At 44.7% G+C, this 19,293-nt stretch overlaps 2 protein-coding genes across 4 annotated transcripts in view; one reads left to right on the top strand and one right to left on the bottom strand.

The window, feature by feature from the left end:
- ASAP2 (ArfGAP with SH3 domain, ankyrin repeat and PH domain 2) overlaps positions 1–1,269 on the top strand; it is a 156,395-nt gene extending 155,126 nt beyond the window's left edge. Inside the window, exon 29 of the mRNA XM_052647444.1 lies at positions 815–1,269. Within this exon, the coding sequence (XP_052503404.1) occupies positions 815–889 (75 nt within the window). The 3' untranslated portion in view covers positions 890–1,269. The remainder of the gene's footprint in view (positions 1–814) is intronic.
- ITGB1BP1 (integrin subunit beta 1 binding protein 1) lies at positions 486–19,201 on the bottom strand. 3 transcript variants are annotated; one of them, XM_052647446.1, is made up of 9 exons: positions 19,091–19,199; positions 13,010–13,120; positions 11,989–12,092; positions 9,063–9,141; positions 7,616–7,749; positions 5,682–5,774; positions 4,749–4,898; positions 4,178–4,269; positions 486–503 (listed from the first exon to the last, which is right to left on the bottom strand). In XM_052647446.1, the coding sequence occupies exons 3-8, from the start codon at positions 12,058–12,060 to the stop codon at positions 4,198–4,200; spliced, it is 600 nt and encodes a 199-aa protein (XP_052503406.1). In that variant the 5' UTR covers positions 12,061–12,092; positions 13,010–13,120; positions 19,091–19,199; the 3' UTR covers positions 486–503; positions 4,178–4,197. The 3 variants fall into 3 exon arrangements, with proteins under 3 accessions (XP_052503406.1, XP_052503407.1, XP_052503405.1); XM_052647447.1 differs by lacking the exon at positions 486–503 and having other exon boundaries at positions 4,007–4,269; positions 19,127–19,201; XM_052647445.1 differs by lacking the exon at positions 486–503 and having other exon boundaries at positions 4,007–4,269.
- Positions 19,202–19,293: the final 92 nt, after the last annotated feature.

Below are 19,293 nucleotides of genomic sequence, written 5' to 3'. Positions count from 1 at the left end.
CAGCCAGCCTCTCAGCCTTTTTTTAATAGAAATATATGGTATGGTGTTCCCTGGTGGCCTAGGGGGTAGAACTTGGTGTTTTTCACTGCCATGGCCCCTGGTTCAATCCCTGGTCAGGGAACTAATCCTGCAAGTCGCATGGCATGGCCAAAAGAATAAGATAACTCTTCAGTTTTTCTATATATATATATATATATTTTAAAGTATCAAGTATGGAAATGCTGCCCGTTACCTCCAGGGCTCCTCCACTCATTAAAAAAAAAAAAAACCACACACATACACACATTTAAATTTTGGTGCTTTTCTTTTAGACTTTTACTTACCTACTTAATTTACATCATTGAGATCAGACTTGATATAGAACTTACATATTTTCCCAGAGCAAAAGTGAATGGTTTACTGAAGTCTTATAAATGCTTGCCTACATTTAAATAGGGCTCCCTCGCGTTTGCCACTTTCTGTGACTCTGAAGCTCACAAACTTCTGACATTCAGTCCCTTCGTCTATTAAAAAAACAAAAACACAGATGGGGTGGTGGTCAGATCCTGTCCTGTGTGCCCTCCAAGACTGCCAGGACTGTGGTGGGGGCATCTTTGAGGGCACCAACTGCCCTTGAACAGGAGTTCTGAGTAGTAGGCTGGGACTGTTTGAAATGTGAGTGGAAGAAAAAACAGTTTAGATGTTTTACCCAAGTAATTCTTTCCCAGAAGTTCTTCCAGACAGATTTTTTTTTCCCCCTCCAAATGCTAAAATGTCCTTCAGAGTTTCCAGCATTTGGAATTTTTATAACCACCTAACCTTGTATTTATTTCAGATCGGCCACATTGACGGAGATCCGAGTCGCAAGGGAGCGTTTCCTGTGTCTTTTGTGCACTTTATTGCTGACTGAATCGCTACTGAAGAAAAACACTTTTAAAAGTCATGTCCTGTTTCATTTTTGGTACCAGTACTCTTGCCAGATAACCTGTTTCATGACTTGTATCCACTTTCTCTGATGCCACTGTTCTGCTTTATAAACTCAAAAGGCAATTTATATATATATCAATGAATTGTTTTTATATTTTGTGTTTTTCATGAAACATTGCTATACTTTTATTAGGAAAAACTCAATTTCCTAAGAGGTGAACTGAAAAGTGATTTCTTTTTTTTTCTGAAAAGTGATTTTAACTACATAATCAAGCCTGAATCTACAGCATTAGCTGAACCTCAAAATAAGTTTTGAGTGTTGGGAAGAAATGCGTCCTGCTTTTCTTGGCCCATTTCTTTAGTTGGTGACCTTTAGCACAGTTATTCTTTTTAGAAAGCCAGTAAACTTTTGCTTTCCAATTCTGCAGCTAACCTGCACTTTCTAGATAAAATGCTTCAGTTCACCTTGAAAGACTTTTTTTTTTAAAGATACCTTGAAAGATTTCCTTTGAAATCCACCCAACATTTAAAGCAACTTGGGAGTGTACACGTAAGCGTTGTATTTTCCAGCACCTGGTGTGTGAGGTTGCAGCTGTCATTGTATCCTGCATGAGTGTGTAAACTATTGTGAACAAGCCCACCTAAGCCAACTAGAGATGGTTTGCTATGGCCTACGTCAGCTCCAGATTGTATAAAACTGCATTTCCTGAATTCGGTTGAAAACTAAAGATGACGGATTGCAACACGGTTCTTCAAGCTAGTTTATGCGCTTTAGGTGTCCTGGGATTCGCTTTCTCGAGCCCCCTGGTTGCAGCCAGAGTACCGTCACCAAGTCCTCGCTGTTTCCTGTCGAGTGTACCGCTGCCTTCCCTCCTAGCTCGAGAGAACGTTTCCTCGATTTAGTGTCTTGTACTTATAGAATATACCAACAGGAATGGTAGTTACACTGTCTTGCAATTTAATCTGTCCACTTGTTTGTAATCACGAACATATCAGAAATCTGTAGGTCCCAGGTAATAAAATAACCCCAGACATCCGGATTTCCTGTTGAAGTCCATCATATCATTCTTAAACTTAAGCTACTGGGGGCAGGGGGGTAGGGGTTAGGTTATATACAATAAAATAAAAATTCATTAGGTTTAATGAACTTGACTATCATACCTCTACTTATTCATGGTGAGCGTAAGATTCAGAGTAGGTATGCTGAAAAATTTGGCGCTCTCTGAGAATAAATAGGCATGTGATGCCCACTTAGATTTTTACCAAAAGCGGTAAATTTAAGGATAGGCTTGGAAAGCAAGGCGACGATGCTGTTTCTGCATGTCGACCTAGCAGTAGCAGATGGTACATTTGATTGAAGCAGCCTGTCTTTATTATGCAAGACTCATGTGAGTGTAGAGCTTTTTTTTTTTTAATTTCATTGGTGTTTTTTTTTTTTCATTGATATTATAAAGGAAGACAGAACAAACTGGAATGTTTTATGATGATGTATGGCAATTGCGTTTTTTGCCTTTCAAAGTTCCGGGTAAAAATGTGTTAGATCTGTAATTACAGTCTTTATTTCTCTTTTTTTAAGCACTACATCTGTTTTCACTACTTGTTCATTTCTGTTTTTGAACCCTTCATTCAGTTAATTCTCTCATAGATTGAAGAACGTAAACAGATGTTTTGCACAGTGCACTTCATATGTATATTTTAGCACAGCCCTCCCACATCTGTACCTTATACTCAATCAGCCTTTTGCCTACTTGGTGCCAGCTATATAAGGAGTTAAAGTTGATCCATATCAACAGTGGAGCACCAGTCCCAAACTGATCCATCAGGGTCACTGGTACATACATAAATACCTAGGAAATATTTTCCCAGTCTACAATTTGGTGGTGCTATTGTGCAGTAATTAATATTACTCTTGCCGGAGGAGAAATTATATCAACTTCCCTACTAATGATGTCCTTTCCTAGTTATTTGCTCTTTGCAAATTAAAAAAAAAAAGCAACTGAGAAAAAGGAAAACACTGTAGATAATCTATTTATATTTAAAGTTTACGTTTTGTGACCTCAGCTGCAGGATTCTGGCATTGGCATGCCATCCTCCATCAGGTCTGACCTCTAGGGATGGCGACTCAGAAATCTGTCCACGGACTAATGGTTAGCGTGTGATCTGTGAAGGTTGGGAACCACGACTGCAGCCTGGATGCTATCTGAGATGTATGATATTCAATTCATTCACTCAATTATTTCCATCTAGTTGCAGCGCAACTGTATATATTGTATAACCTAAATCAGTTATTTTCATTGTCCTAATTAGAGCATGTTTAATAAGTTTACTCTTCTTGTTAACTAGTCATCTGACTGGAAAAAAATAAAATACTTTTAAACGGACATGATGTTTTTCATGTTTTTAATCTTTTGAGTGTTCAGTTGCTTCAGTCTGACTCTTTGCAAACCCATGGACTGTACCTCACCAGGCTCCTCTGTCCATGGAATTTTCCAGGCAAGAATACTGGAGTCGGTTGTCATGCCCTCCTCAAGGGGATCTTCCCGACCCAGGGATCGAACTACCATGTCTCTTTCGTCTCCTGAATTGGCAGGCAAGTTCTCTAGCGCCACCTGGGAAGCCCCCTTTAGTCTTTAGTAAAGCACTGTATATAAAAAGTCTTAAAAAAAAAAAAAATACACTAGTCTACTGAACATGAAATTCTTCATAGTGTATGACTTCTAACATGATCAGTAATCTTTGAGGGTTTTCAAAGATAATTACTGTGGTTTATATTGTGGTTTGCTAACAGGTTATCCTGACAATACACCTTTTAAAGTTTCCCTTTTTGTGACTTGAGTTGACAACATCACTGTTTCAAACCAGCCTGATTCGTGGGTCCCTGGACCAGACCTCTGCCTACTTAGAGCTCCGAGCTGGTGAGACTGCATCACCAGCCAGTGCTGGGACAGGTGGCCTGGGTCTTCCTCAGAAAGTTCTCCATGTTCATTACTCACCTAGGGTGCTTCTGTAACACATAAAAGTCATTAGGCTGATTTGTGTCTAAAAGCAACAAATGATGTTGCTCTTTTAGTCCCAGTAGGTAGGTAACTTCAGTGAGTTAATTCCCTGTTAAATAAGACACATTTTACTAGAAAAACAAATGACTGGTATTTTATACACTTGCATTTCCTTCAGAAAATTGAGAGCAAAAGATCGCTCATATTTCCGTTAACAGTTCAACACTGCAGACTGGAAACAAACTATTGAGAAAACAGCTGAACATGAAGCTTACTTTCCCCTTGACTGCAGAATTCAAGGTTTCTCAGAAGTCAATACAGAGTCGAAAGCAGTGGATAAAACTTTGCAGATTGCTTGTGCTTGTTCCTATATTAAGTGAAAAGATACAGTAAAAGAATCAGTCTGTTCCCCAACTAGATCAGACCCTCCTAACACCTGTCCTAAATCTACACACCGCCAGCGTGGGGATGTCCAGGACATGGCCTGCCTGGGTCACCACTTCCTGGGCCCCTTTAGTAACTGCATGCGGTAACACAGGACCCGCGGCCATTGGGAGGGACCCTCACGAGTCAGGACCACGAGGTGCAGGAAAGCGGGGCTGCCGGTGGAGGACACACCCCTTCCGCTCACCTGCTTTGCACTGACTCATGTGGCACAAGTGCTGCTTCTGGGCTAACAGCTCACAGCCTGCAGCAGGCTGGTCCGCTGTCTGACCTGCTGTCTGATACACACATTCCCGTTATGCCAGGTATCAGACAATGTGGCAGACAGCATCTCTTCTGCCTTCGAAAAATCTAAATAATTTGGTTTGACGAATGAGTAACCAAGGAGACTGAAAACCTTACCAGGCTGTTGCACTGGTAAACCCACAGGCTGTATTCTTGGTTGCTCGCATCTGTGGTCTTCAGAGCCAGTAAGCTCTTCCCTGCCCCGAGACCGTCATCATAACACACCATCCGGATGATTAAATACAGAGCATGCCGATGCAGAACGTCCTGCAGAGGTCAGGGCAAGAAAGACCGTGCTAGTTCTTCACATGTCCACATTTTCCAGTGCAGAATTTACCGTGAGGCTTTAAACAGAACGTATCCATCCGTGGATCTATCTAGCTGAACATAAGTTTTTACAGGTTCTTCACCAAAAGGGACATTCCGGTGAGCTTGGTTAGGGGCCAGTTTGCCTTTAGAATCATGCCTTCTTACTAAGTTCTAAGAAGACTGAGACAATCTAAATTCACGGCCCTGTTTTCTACACCAAACTGACAGCTGCTCTGAATTGGTGTGGGATCCTAAGCTGAAAATGCATGATGGACCAGCCGTGGGTGTGGGGTGGGGCGGGGGGTGGGGGTGGGCTTGGGCCCTGTGCTGTGCTAAACTGCTTCAGTCGTGTCTGACTCTGAGACCCTACGGACTACAAGCCAGGCTCCTCTGTCCATGGAATTCTCCCGGCAAGAATACTGGAGCGGGTTGCCAGGCCCTCCTCCAAGGGATCTTCCCGACCCAGGGATCGAAGCTTTGTGTCTTACATCTCCTGTATTTGTGTCTTACATCTCTTTGCCACTAGCACCACCTGGGAAGCCCTGGCTTGGGCCCAACGCAGAAGCAAAAGCCTCTAATCATCTACCCTAGGAAACTGGTCACTTTTTAAGGCCAGCTGCCAGGAATGACGACAAACCAACCACTCTGCAAACAGGAGCAGATCTAACTACAAGAAGGCCATTCCTGGTCTGAACTCCCCAACATGTAAAACCCACTTTCCCCTTTAATTAAATTACTTACATACTGATCTGATGTGGACACTTTTATACCGTACTTGGAAACTCCCATAATAAATTCTTCCTCCAGAGGAACGAAGGGCAACTTTCCATCTTGCTTTAAAGTAAAAATAAATTACATTTTAAAAAATGATGTTTCCTTCTTGATTCTGATTAGTCAATTTTAGCATCTGGCCATCGCAAACCCAACCCTTTAAAGAATGTGGGGCACACAACAGCCCAGCCCTCTTCTCTCCAAAGAGGCAGAAGAAATACCCTCACTTTTTTTTTTTTTAGTAAGAAGTCCACAAATTTGACCAGAACACAGATCCATGCACTCCATGGTTCTTGTTTGTAAACTGACACTCCTCACAGATACCAGTGGGGCTTATATATTTACACTAGAAAAATGTAAGGCTCCTTTTCCAAAGTTTACAGTAACATCAGCACGTTAAATAATAGGAAACACATTGTAGGAACCGTTCTCAAACAGTTTATATCCTACCCAGGTGTTGATATGTCTGGTTCATCCCAGTGTCCCAGGACTTTGGGCGAATAAATACAGCTTGACAAATGATTTTTCAGCTCTTGAAAACATCCATCAGTATTTTGAGCTCTTCAGAAGCAAGGAAGACAGCAGATAATGCCTGATGGTTTTCCTAGCAGATTACATTTTATCTGCTTAGTGTGCCTGACTTGTCTTCTCTAAAATAAATACAATACTGTCAACCATCAGTAGATGTTCCACACGGTCAACGTTTTTGTGGAACCGTTTGCCTGCACTGAAGAAATTACAGTCATGAGTGGTGTCCACCGACCTTAGTTCTTGGGTCCTCACACGCAAGCATACCCCCATGCCTATCACCTCTCACACAGGGTAAAGCAACTCCAAGAATCCACAGCAATGCTACTGTCAGTTGTGAAGTTCTGACAAGCCCAATTTTACAGTGCTGTGAGAGATTGAGCAGCCCCTGTCGGTGTGAAAATAATCCTAGTGTACTCTGTCACGGGGGTGGGCAGGGGGGAGCATTATTAGCAAACTTTCAGGAGACTATTAGTTGTTGCTTACACGATGTTGGAATGACTATATAGATTCCAGAGTAAAATGCTGGGATAATCGTGTTAGTTGCCTGGTCAATAGCGGATTAGACTGGCTGATTTCCCCTCAGACAGGAGACTTCCTTCAGGAGGCCATGAAACGGCATGTGAGCCAAGCTCACCTCCGTGTGTTAAGAAACCACATGATCTTGAGAGTGACTGACACTCTACAAATTTGGTAAGGAAATCTTCCCATTGCCATAATATCCCTTTGTTCATGAACACAAAGATGGGTAGTTCCATCTTCTAGAGACTCGGGGAGCAACTGACTGTGGCCAGCGTCATGCTTCCAGCTCATCCACTCCCTTCACTGCTGAGAGTACCGACCTCACAATACTTTACGCACAAACCTGACACCTCTGTCTTCATTTCACTCTAAATTTTCCTTCGTGATGAATTTATTCTTTTATTTTCTCGGCCAGGATCGAAACCCACCTCACCTCAATCCTTGTTGGAGACAGGGTATGAATAGAGAGATGGGAGTTCAACACCATGAATGAGACTGCTCATTCAAATAACTGGAAACAGTTCCATGGAGACACAGTTAAGACTTGCCAGAGTGTCCTAAAGCTAAGCCTGTGGTTGCACTCACTCTGCGCTCAGCTCCCCGTTTAAACAAGAGACATCCTCAGTCAGCCCCAGAAAGAGTAAAAAACCACTGTCTGAAGGGAGGAACTAAGTCCTGTGTTCCTCCTTGACTCGGTCCCCAGGTCCCTCCTCTGACCACAGCACTCAGTGACACCTTAACAGTGATAAAAGCGTGGCTTCAGGAGAAGCAGGGAAGAGACTGGAAGAGTGGCGTCTGTCTCCAAAGCCACAAATTCATCCCAGGATCTGAGAAAAGTTTTTTTTTTTTTTTACCTGAGCAACATCTATATAATTTATCAGGTCCAGTGGCCCTTCAAGACATTTCCCCTCTGAGAGTTTCAGTTTCTCAATGGCACCAACATACTTTATTCGAAATTCTGCACAGGTGTCTGAATTGTTGCTTTGTCCTAAAGGTGAAGGAAAAATCATAAGACTTCAAAAGAAACAGCTGCATTACAGGGTATCTTTAACCCCTCCTCACACAGGAAATCAACTGTATCATTAGAACTAAACCTTTAATAAAAATTAAAAATTTTTAAATGCAAACTTTTTGATGCAATGCGAAAGAACTTGAATTCTCACTAACCTTTCCCTCAGTGACTCACAATGTACTAAATGTATAAAATCTCAGTAGGAATAAATTAAGTATTAATAGCCTTCACTGCTTCATCAAAAAGAAGAAAGCTAAAATGTCAACTTGACAATGATTGAGCACCTTTATAATGGATATGACATTTGATTATTTTTTTGGTTTCTTCTCCCACTTTCCCGTGCGAACTTTAACTTTCTTTCCAGATTCAGGAAACCTGATCTACCTCTCCCATTCAGCCAGAAAAGACCAGGCTTGCTTTCCCCCAGTGTAGATGAAGTAATGCCAGACAGGACCAGATGGTAACAGGTGAAGAACTCCACGTGTCATGAAGTCCAGCCAGTACAAGGTACCACAAAGGATTTACAACATCTGACACAGTAAGGGAATACTATGCGGTCATTCTTAGATCGGTTTATGTAATACAAAGATGCCCACGTGTTTAATATTTCAAAGCAGCAGGAAGACAACAGACCTTCTGCTGCCACATCCCCTTTTACACCTCTCCCGCTCTCACCACCTCGCATGGACTGAGCTGTCTGTGATCCCAAAAGCAGAAGGATTTTGTATAACAAATTGAATGTAGTAGGTTTCCAATTAGACACCAGCTAACAGGTGGGTCAGAAGCCACCTTTTGATTTCTAGAGAGCTGTTTCTTTCAGGAGGCTGCTTTAAATGTTTCCAAGGGCCAGTGACAGACCCCTACTTATAACCGTGTGCTCCTGATGTTAACGAGCTGATACATCTCTGGGTACAAGGCTCCTTAGTCTTTTTAATCAGCAGGACATTGTCCTATCCCCCGCAAACAATGTAACTCCAAAATAATTCACCCTCCGCCAGCCCACTTCTTAACAAAGCTAATCTAATACTTCTAAACTGTCACTACCAAGTAGCCACACATAATTTCGCTCCACAACCATTATGAGTAGTTTGCTCCCGCAGCTTTCACCACCCATTCCTCACCCCAACCCACCTTCCACCAGACCCTGGGCCATTTCTGAACTCTTATCAAAAATGACAGAGCAGAGAAAGAAAACCCCAAATACTCAAGAACTCCTTGTCCACTCTGCTAAAACCATGTGAACTTCAGTTAAAAGCTGAGATGATAAATGACCCCACCTCCGTCCGTACCTGAGCTCTTGGTGGAATCGGTGTCGAGGCTTGCCACCGTGCTGGACCGTGAGAGGCCCCCAAGGCTGGAGTCTACAGACTGAGAAATAACAATCAAACGAACAAACACAAACATTTTAAACATAATTAGAAGCACTATCTTCTTTCAAGTTTTTTACCAAACATTCAAATGACTTATTTACTATCACTGAGCTAACACATATAAAATCAGGTCAGTTATTCATGCAGATCGACTGGGACAGATTCTTTTGAAGCCAAATTCCATAGCAAACTTCAAAAAAAAACACAAAAACCCATAATCCCAACTGCTCTTCCCTTAACACAATAATAAGTCTGGGATCAACACTTTCAGTTTAAATTAAAGCCATTACCTCTATAGCCTTATAAGATAGTTGATATTTACATCATATTGAGACTTGAGATTTCACATCACATGTGAACATCTATACTTCACTTTCACATTATTTCCACAGAACCCAAGAAGAACTCTGTGCAGAATGCAGGCAGGAGTGTTCTCCTGTTTAGTAAATGAGTAGAAAGACACAGAGCGGTGAAGTGATTTACCCAAGGTTACGTCTAGTCACCCCAGATCTCAACCCCATGTCTCCTGACCCTCACCCCAGTATTGCAATGCCTCCAACTACTACCTGGCCCCAGCAGGTAAACACAGGTGGAGCAGCAGATCAGAGAATAACTGTGATGTGAATTACAAAGAAAAACCAACGAAACTGTTCAGCAAAATTCAGAGAATCATACGTGTCAGTGTAGTTTGTTCTACAGAATTATACTTTCAGTGTGCTTAATATTTTAGATATAAGTAAAAACCTTTGATTAAAAAAAAATCACTTTTTGGGAGTTCCCTGGTGGTCCAGGGGTTAGGACTCAGCACGTTTACTGCTGGGGCCAAGAGTTGATCCCTGGTTGGGGAACTAAGATCCTGCAGGCTGCACAGCTTGGCCAAAAAAGGAAAAAAAAAAAAAAAAAAATCACTTTTTTACACTTCAAATCAAAATTACATTTTAAAAGTACAGTCAAATTTTCATATGTTTAATAAGTGAATCAAAACAAATGTAAAAACATATCAAGTCTTCAGTTTTACTACTTCCCTTTCTTAATAATTGCATTTCTGGGAATCTCAAACAAGCTATATGCATCACGTTGGGCTTCCCCTGTGGCTCAGATAGTAAAGAATCCGCCTGCAATACAGGAGACCTGGGTTCGATCCCTGGGCTGGGAAGATCCTCTGGAGAAGAGAAAGGCTACCACCTCCAGTACTCTGGCCTGGAGAATTCCACGGACTGTAGAGTCCATGGGGTCGCAGAGTTGGACACGACTGAGTGACTTTCACTTTCAAACAAGAGCAGAGCTGTATGCACAGAGAGGGTCATCATCATGTTTGTGTAGTTCTGACAACCTGGAAAAAACCTGAATATTCAAAGAGTGAAGGAAGGGGACCTGGAATTAAGATGCTGTTATAGAGCCAGGCTGCCTTCTGGGAAGGGAGTAACAGAGTGAGCTTTTGTGCTTCCAGTTACCCCCACACGCAGGAGAAGGCCAGAACCTAGTGACCCCCTGAGCAAGGAGAAAGGGAAGGGAGAAACTGGCCTATTTCCCCTGGTTCTGAATGACAAGAACAGAAGCTTACTTCATCCTAGAGCACAAGTCTAACAGTCGCAGGCCTGCAGACAAGCCACATGAGACTCCCCGTCACTTGGGGGAAAGACCTCACTCGGCGGCACAGGTCTTCCTGCATCCCCCCAGCACCCCCGACCCTGCCGGGGCGGCAGGTCCTTGAATCAGCACGTGAGCTCTTGTCCGACTCGGCCAGCAGCAGGTCGGTGCGTCTCCCCTTCTCCATTTTCTGAACTAGAAAACAGGAAACTGGGCCCAGTTCAAGCCTATGGGCCTCACGCTGAGATAACAATGAGGCGATTCTCTTCAGGAGTTTAGACGCCTTAAAGAAAAACATAGTCGTCCCATTCCCAGACTGCACAGGTCTCCCAAAATGTCAGGTTTCCGTGGTTTCGGCTACATGCTGAGAGCTCACGGAAATTCCTGCAGGGCAGTGGTGTCATGTTCTTCCCTGAGTATGGCTATCCTCACCCAGGGCACTGCCCCCAGGCTGGCAAGAGGCATCCCCTGGAGGTTCTGGGCCTTGGGCTCCTCTCCTGCCACCTGCCTCACCCAGTCCAGGTTCTGGGCACAGACACCTTTCACAATCGGGAGCTCACAAGGGTGAAGAATGATTTTAAAAAGGCTTTCTAGTCCTGGGGGCTTCCCTGGTGGGTCAGATGGTAAAAGCATCTGCCTGCAATGCAGGAGACCTGGGTTCGATCCCTGTGTTGGGAAGATCCCCTGGAGAAGGAAATGGCAACCCACTCCAGTATTCTTGCCTGGAGAATTCCCTGGACAGAGGAGCCTGGCAGCTACAGTCCATGGGGCTGCAAAGAGTTGGATACGACTGAGCGACTTCAGTTTCAGTTTTCTAGTCCTAGTCCAGTGGGCCCAGTGGGCCAGGACTCAGAACTTCGAGGGCCCTGAACACTCAAATCAGCACATTTGCCTCACTCTCCAACTCACTCCCCATGGTGGACACAGAATTATAATGACACACACACCTCAAGCCCTAGAATTCAAGACATCGGGTTCCTTGACTGCCTGTCAATTTCCTTGACCAGTATTTCAATGAGACCTCTCACAGGTCCTGATTCATCTACATTAGTGGATTTAAGGACTTCAGAAAAATCTACCAAAGCAAAATAAAATTAAATCAAATGCAGGATCTATCTTGTGCAAAAAACAGAATGTAAACACCTCCAGTTTGAAGAATATCAGCAGGTCTGCCATGCTTAGTACCTTTCATGCAGCGTCGCTCAGAAGAAACAGTTTTCACTGTTATGACCACGGTCTCCGCTCCACCACCTACCTTGCTCTTGGTACTGATTTCACTGCTCTGGGAACTGCTACTGCTGTGGCGCTTTTTGCCTTTCCGAAACATCTTCCACCATAGCTTGATCTGCAGGCACTCCTCTGGAAGAGCAAGCATTATTTAGATATATGGAGAGAAACAACTTTAAATCCCTTTACAACATAACAGGAATAAAATAAATAATAACCATCAATTCCTCCCAGTTCCCTGGTATACTCCTTTTCCTTAAAACATAAATATTCCCTGCCAACCCACAAAATCTAGATACTATTTCATTCTTATACTTTTCTTGAATCACAAAGTCATCTCTAGAAGTATGAAAAGCACCAATCAGAGGTACCAGACACCTGTCATCTAGTCTCAAAATAGTCAAGTGCCTGCCTTCTCTTTAATCAAGCCCAGACGTTAGTAAAACATGTGACATATTAGTTTATCAGCCAAGATTCTGAGATCAGTTACCGTCTCTGCTTGCTGTTCTGTTAACAGCAGGGCCAAGAACTGAAAGCACTGACGCCTCTGGGGTTTGGTGCATTTTTCTTTACAATGTTTAGGGAAAGGCAGACATGACAATAACATCAGGTGCTACCTCTCGCCTCATTCCAGTAAGGCTAGGAAGGAGGTGACCTTCAATATTCCAGAGTCAGCCTTATGTAGATCTTGAATGAACTGTTTCTCCTTGCCCATTTCATAGGAGCAAGCACATTATACTTGAACAATGATGAACTGGCCAGAGAAACATTTCATAGGTCAAGTGCTTTCACACTGTCTCACTTAATCCTCACAGCATCTGGAGACACCCGGAATCGGCTCCAAGTGTTCTCTGAGGGTCTGTCTACGTCCTGTAGCCCACTGGGCTCTGCCCTCAACCCTCAAAGGGGTTTACAGAAGGGAGGTTAGAATCCACATTTCACAGATGAGGGAACTGTGACCCATCTTTCCAGAGAATGCATGAATTCGAGAAACTAACAAATGTTTACTAAAGACTGATTCTACAGAGGGAAAAAGGGGGTCTGCTTACTGCAGAATCGAATGCTATTCTACCGTCTTCAAAGGTTCCACAGACAGCGGTCTCCAAAGATAGCTTCCTTTCACTCTGACATGGTCAGTTCTTGACAGAAAAACAGGATACCTGATGAAGGAAAAGAATGAGTACATCAGTGAAGGTCCCTCTCCAATGAACAGTTTCTCCCAGTGAATCTGGAGATACTCCCCTCCTCAACACCACCCCCCAAGTCCATTCACAAGCATCTGACCTTAGACTTGGCTCCTGAGCCCAAGCATTTTGATCAGCCCCATCATCCAATTTATTTCTATATTTTTGCTTCATTTGTGGAGTAGCAAGAACACCCAACTCATTCATTCATTCATTCATTCTTTCCTCAGTGGCCAGTGAGCCCCCACCAGGTGCTGGGACTACCCCAATGAATAAGACAGATAAAGTCTCTGACCTCAGGGAGCTTATTTTTTATTTATTTTTAATTAATTTTATTTTTTTTGGTGTGGGACCTTAGTTCCCCTACCAGGAATCAAACCCATGCACCCTGCACTGGAAGCACGGAGCCCTAACCCCTGGACCACCCGGGAAGTCCAGGGGGCTCATCTTTACAGGGAGTAGCCAGACCAACATGAAAACCAAGTATCAAACACATTATTTGGAAATAATAATTGCTCCAAGGGGAACTAAAGCAAGTTAAGGAGATAGTGATCAAAGGAAAGGGTGACTCTTGGAGACAGAAAAAAAAGACGTTCTGAGGAGGTGACAGCTAAGACCTGAGAGAAGCAGGAGCAGACATGACGTGGAGACGCAGCACCGTGAGAGGAGCATACGGCAGTGCAGAGGTCCTGAGGGATGCCAGCTGACGCGAGGGCCAGTGAGATGCCAGGACGACTAGGAACAGGAGGCGGAGGGACAGGGACAGGCGAGGCAGAGCCACAGAGCGCCTCGCAGGCCACAGCAGAAGCGGGGGTTTTATTCTGGGTTTCACAGGAAGGCTCTGGAAGGTTTCAAAGAGCAGTCAGGTGGCACGATCAAATTTCTGTTTTAGAAAGATGACTGGCTGCTGGGTAGGGAACTAGCTACAGAGCTTAAGAGTAAAAAGAGGGAGACTACTGAGAAAGCTTTGGTGGGTGACTTGTTGGATAACTTTGTTGCCGATGAGAGCTTCGCCATTGCAGGATACCTTTCCATTAGAAAAGGCAAGAGAGCCTTATTCCAAGGTCTGCCCCAAACTGGGTAACCCTAGCAGCATAAAGTACCATAATCTGATTGCTTTCAGTGTTACACTTAAAATGTTGTTGTATAGCACATTTAAGCACATTACATTTTAAGTCCATATATATATATATATATATATATCAATTTTAATGATTTTTAAAAATTTGATAGTATTGTTATGGATTCCCAAAGCATCTATTCAAACCCCTAGAATACTAGAATGATTTGAAAGTCACTACATTATAAGGTGTTGGCAACTCCTTAAGACTTTCTTTTTTCATCATTAGTCTAGGAGCTATAGGGGAAAAGCACTTATGAAAGCCTTTGATATCTGCCACTATTTTGATGCATGTTCTTAATTAAGCAAATCATTCTCGTCTCTGAATTATTCATGCATAAAAATGAGGCCAAACATACCACTTGGATGTTGCACAGACTCATCAAAGGCAGAAATGCCTAAAGCAGAAGCCATCTTCCCCTCCACACCTGCTCCTCTCCTCTCCCTTTCAGTAAATTACATTATCTCTGGTATAAAGTGGGAAACCACCAACCCCTCACTGTCCTCCTGCCCCACATCCAGTTAAACCGAAGACGCAGTGATTCTACCATCTGTAGATTATACCCTTCATGAATCAAACAGGGCCTGCACTGTTCTAGACTACGGTTACATAGAAATACCTTTTCATTATCTGATGAAAGTGATAGATCCTTAACCCATAAAAAATGCACAAAGTCTGGAATGCAATTTAAGGAATTCATCAGCCTCCAGGAAAGACATTTCAAGGGAGAGGGACCCTGTCCTGAGACCTTTTGCTACAATGCCTGCATCTGGACAAATGCCTCCTTGAGCAACAAAATATGAAGAAACTATATGGAACTAAAAATAACCATGTGCATGCATGTACATATATCTTGGAGGAAAAGCTATCACAAACCTAGACAGCATATTAAAGAGCAGAGACATGGCTTTGCAGAAAAAGGTCCATATAGTCAAAGCTATGATTTTTCCAGTAGCCATGTACAGATGCGACAGTTGGATCATAAAGAATGCCGAGGGCTGAAGAATTGATGCTTTTGAATTGTGGTGCTGGAGAAGACTCTTGAGAATCTCCTGGACAGCGAAGAAACCAAACCAGTCAATTCTAAAGGGAATCAAAAGTGAATATTCACTGGAAAGACTGATGTTGAAGCGCCAATACTTTGGTAATCTGATGCAAAGAGCTGACTCATTGGAAAAGACTGATACTAGGAAAGATTGAAGGCAAAGGAGAAGGGGGCAACAGAGGATGAAGACAGCAAGATAGCATCACTGACTCAACGGACATGAATTTGAGCAAACTCTGAGAGATAATTGAGGCCAGGAAACCTAGCATGCTGCAGTCCATGGGGTCACAAAGAGTAGAACACAACTCAGCAACTCAATAACAATACACGTGCAGTTGGGACAAATTCTGGACAAGACACAAAAAGACCAAAAACCCAACTACCACTTCTGAAGAGCAAAAACAGGGTATTGCACATGCCTCCTGCACTCACCACCAAGTTCAGTTCAGTTCAATTGATCAGACGTGTGCGACTCTTTGCGACCCCATGAATCGCAGCACGCCAGGCTTTCCTGTCCATCTCCAACTCCTGGAGCTTGCTCAAACTCATGTCCATCGAGTTGGTGATGCCATCCAACAATCTCATTCTCTGCATCCCTTTCTCCTCCTGCCCGAAATCTTTCCCAGCATCAGGGTCTTTTCAAATAAGTCAGTTCTTCACATCAGGTGGCCAAAGTATTGGAGTTTCAACTTCAAAATCAGTCCTTCCAAGGAGCAAGCGTCTTTTAATTTCACGGCTGCAGTCACTGTCTGCAGTGATTTTGGAGCCCAAGCAGAAAGAAAGTCTGTCACTGTTTCCATTGTTTCCCCATCTACTGGCCATGAAGTGCTGGGGCTGGATGCCATGATCTTTGTTTTTTGAATGTTGAGTTTTAAGCCAGCTTTTTCACTCTCCTCTTTCATTTTCATCAAGAGACTTTTAAGTTCCTCTTCACTTTCTGCCATAAGGATGGTGTCATCTGCATATCTGAAGTTACTGATATTTCTCCTGGCAATCTTGCTTCCAGCTTGATCCAGCTGGCATTTCAGCTATGCTTCATCCAGCCTGACATTTCACATGATGTACTCTGCACAGAAGTTAAATAAGCAAGGTGACAATAAGCAAGGAGTACCTTGAGGTACTCCTTTCCCGATTTGGAACTGGTCTGCTGTTCCATGTCTGGTTCTAACTGTTGCTTCTTGACCTGCATACACATTTATCAGGAAGCAGATAAGGTAGTCTGGTATTCCCATCTCTTTAAGAATTTTCCACAGTTTGTTGTGATCCACAGTCAAAGGCTTTGGAGTAGTCAATAAAGCAGATGTTTTTCTGAAACTCTCTTGCTTTTTCGATGATCCAACAGATGTTGGCAATTTGACCACCACCAAAGGGGTGGGCAAACCACCTAAAGCCACCCTCCTGCCTGACCCCTAGACACACCCCTACCCTCTGGCCAAGCTTTGCCTGAATTTCTTGACTGGACTCTTACCAATTTCTATTGGTTAGGGAAGGCTAAGACCACTGGTTGGTATCAGTCCTAGCTGGACTTCTTGCCATTTCAAATCTATCACCAAGCTCCAGCTAAAATGATTTATTTAAAACTCAAGTCAGATGCCATGTAACCAACTTAAAATCTTTCACTGGCTCCTCAAAAGTTAAAGCCTGAAGTCAAGGCTCTTTGCCAGGACAAGCACAGTCGGTCCTACATGACCTGGCTCACATCGACCTCTCCAGCCTCGTCTTCCGCAATCAGCTTCACACTCACCTGATCTGTAAAGAATGCACGGCTGCTTGAGGTTCTCAGCATGCATTATGTTCCCTGTTTCCACACTTTGCTCCTGCTGGTCCCTCTGCCTACAATACCCTTCTACCTTCTACCTGATCTGCTAACTTCGGTCACCTGTCAAGACTCAATTCAGACTTCTTCTAGAAAGCCTCCAAGCTGGGCTAAGGGATGGTCCTCCACATCTTGATCTTAGCAGGAGTCGGCTACTGACTACTTGTAACTATCTCAGAACTGTGAGTGCATCAAAGACCAGGACTAGGTCATCTCTGTATACCCAATGCCTGCCACAGCCTGACAGAGATCATGCTAGCCAATTAGAGAACTTTCTTGTGAGATAATACCCAGATGACAACCTCCACATACTGAATACCTACCATTTGCTGCCCAGTGCTCACTGCCATATACATAATACATAGAGGTATCTACATGTATATGTATGTGTGTGTGTTTCCCTGGTGGCTCAACAGTAAAGAATTCTCCTGCCAATGTAGGAGCCCAGGAGTCGATCCCCAGGTGGGGAAGATCCCCTGGAGAAAGCAATGGCAACCCACTCCAGTATTCTTACCTGGGAAATCTCATGGACAGAGGAGCCTGGAGGGCTAACAGTCCATGCTCAGTAGCTCAGTCGTGTCCGACTCTTTGTGATCCCAAGGACTGTAGCCTGCCTTGTGCTTCCGTCCATGGGATTCTCTGGGCAAGAATACTTGAGTGGGTTGCCATTTCCTTCTTCAGGGGATTCTCCCGACCCAGGGATCAAACCGCTGCCTCTTACATCTCATGCATTGGCAGGCAGGTTCTTTATCACTAGCACCACCTGGGAAGCCCATAGTCCATGGAATCACAACAGAGTCAGACACTACCAAGTGACAAAAAATGCCATATATATATATATGTCCTTATGCTGTATATATACAGTACTTCTAACCCTCTCTACTTAACAGCAAGGTTGCAATATTACAGCCCCTTTCAAATGAGGCAGCCAAAGCTCTAAGTTTATTAAGCAGCTGCCCAAGGCCACAAGGCTAATAATCAGTTTGGTTCAATCACTTAGTCGTGTCTGACTCTTTATGACCCCATGGACTGTAGCACACTAGGTCTCCCTGTCCATCACCAACTCCCTGGAGCTTACTCAGACTCCTGTTCATAGAGTCAGTGATGCCATCCAAACATCTCATCCTCAGTCATCCCCTTCTCCTCTCGCCTTCAATCTTTCCCAGCATCAGGGTCTTTTCCAATGAGTCAGTTCTTCGCATCAGGTAGCCAAAGTATTGGAGTTTCAGCTTCAGCATCAGTCCTTCCAATGAATATTCAGGACTGATTTCCTTTAGGATTGACTGGTTGGATCTCCTTGTAGTCCAAGGGACTCTCGAGAGTCTTCTCCACAGTTCAAAAGCATCAATTCTTCAGCGCTCAGCTTTCTTTGTGGTCCAATTCTCATACGATTGAGGCCAAATATGGAGCCTTGGTAGAGCTGCCGCCAAAGCTCCTCACAGACTCCACCCAGCTCCCCAGGTATTCGTCGCCGTCGTGACCGCCTGCCACGTGCTGGAGTGCTGCACAACAGACAGACACAGCCCCAGCCCCGCGCTGCGGGGAAAACCCCAGCGTGTGAAGGAACCGACAGAATCCCGCACAAAAAGAGGAGGCCGCTCTTCGTTGCCCTGAGCTCAGGTCAGGGCCGGGCGCTGGGAACAGCCCAGCGGGTGTTCGCACTCCATCGCCTTCCGACAGGACCCGGCCAGACACCACACCCGTCGTCACCGGGGCCGCAGTCCCACCCTAGACAGGGATCGGCCCAGGACCCTGCCTCCACCCGCAGGCCCAGGCCCGCTGCGTGGCTCCCGCCGCCCGCCTGGCGCTGCCCTCGGGACCCGGGGCCCGCTGAAGGCGGGTCCCTGCGGAGACGGCGGCACCACCCATACACCCCGCGTCGCTGGCCTCCCCGCCGGCGCCACCCTCGGGGCCCGCGTTCCTGACCACGCCCGGCCGAAGCGCGACGACCGCCGGGCCCTCACCTCTGCGCGGTCTGCGCTCAGGCGTCAGACACCCACCGAAGGAGCAGCCTGAAGAGCCGCGGCAGCCCCTCGGGTTCTAATTCCAGCGCCAGCTCTTCCGGGCCCCCGAGCCCCGCCCACCTGATCCCGCCCCCGAAGTCTCGCGCAGGCGCAGTCCGGATCCCGCCCCAGGTCCCGGGAAGCCTGGGCGGGGAGGAGCCTTG

The sequence above is a fragment of the Budorcas taxicolor genome, chromosome 11 (genome assembly GCF_023091745.1).
Source record: "Budorcas taxicolor isolate Tak-1 chromosome 11, Takin1.1, whole genome shotgun sequence".
Taxonomy (NCBI): Eukaryota; Metazoa; Chordata; class Mammalia; order Artiodactyla; family Bovidae; genus Budorcas; species Budorcas taxicolor.
This window is presented reverse-complemented; position numbering and strand designations above follow the sequence as displayed.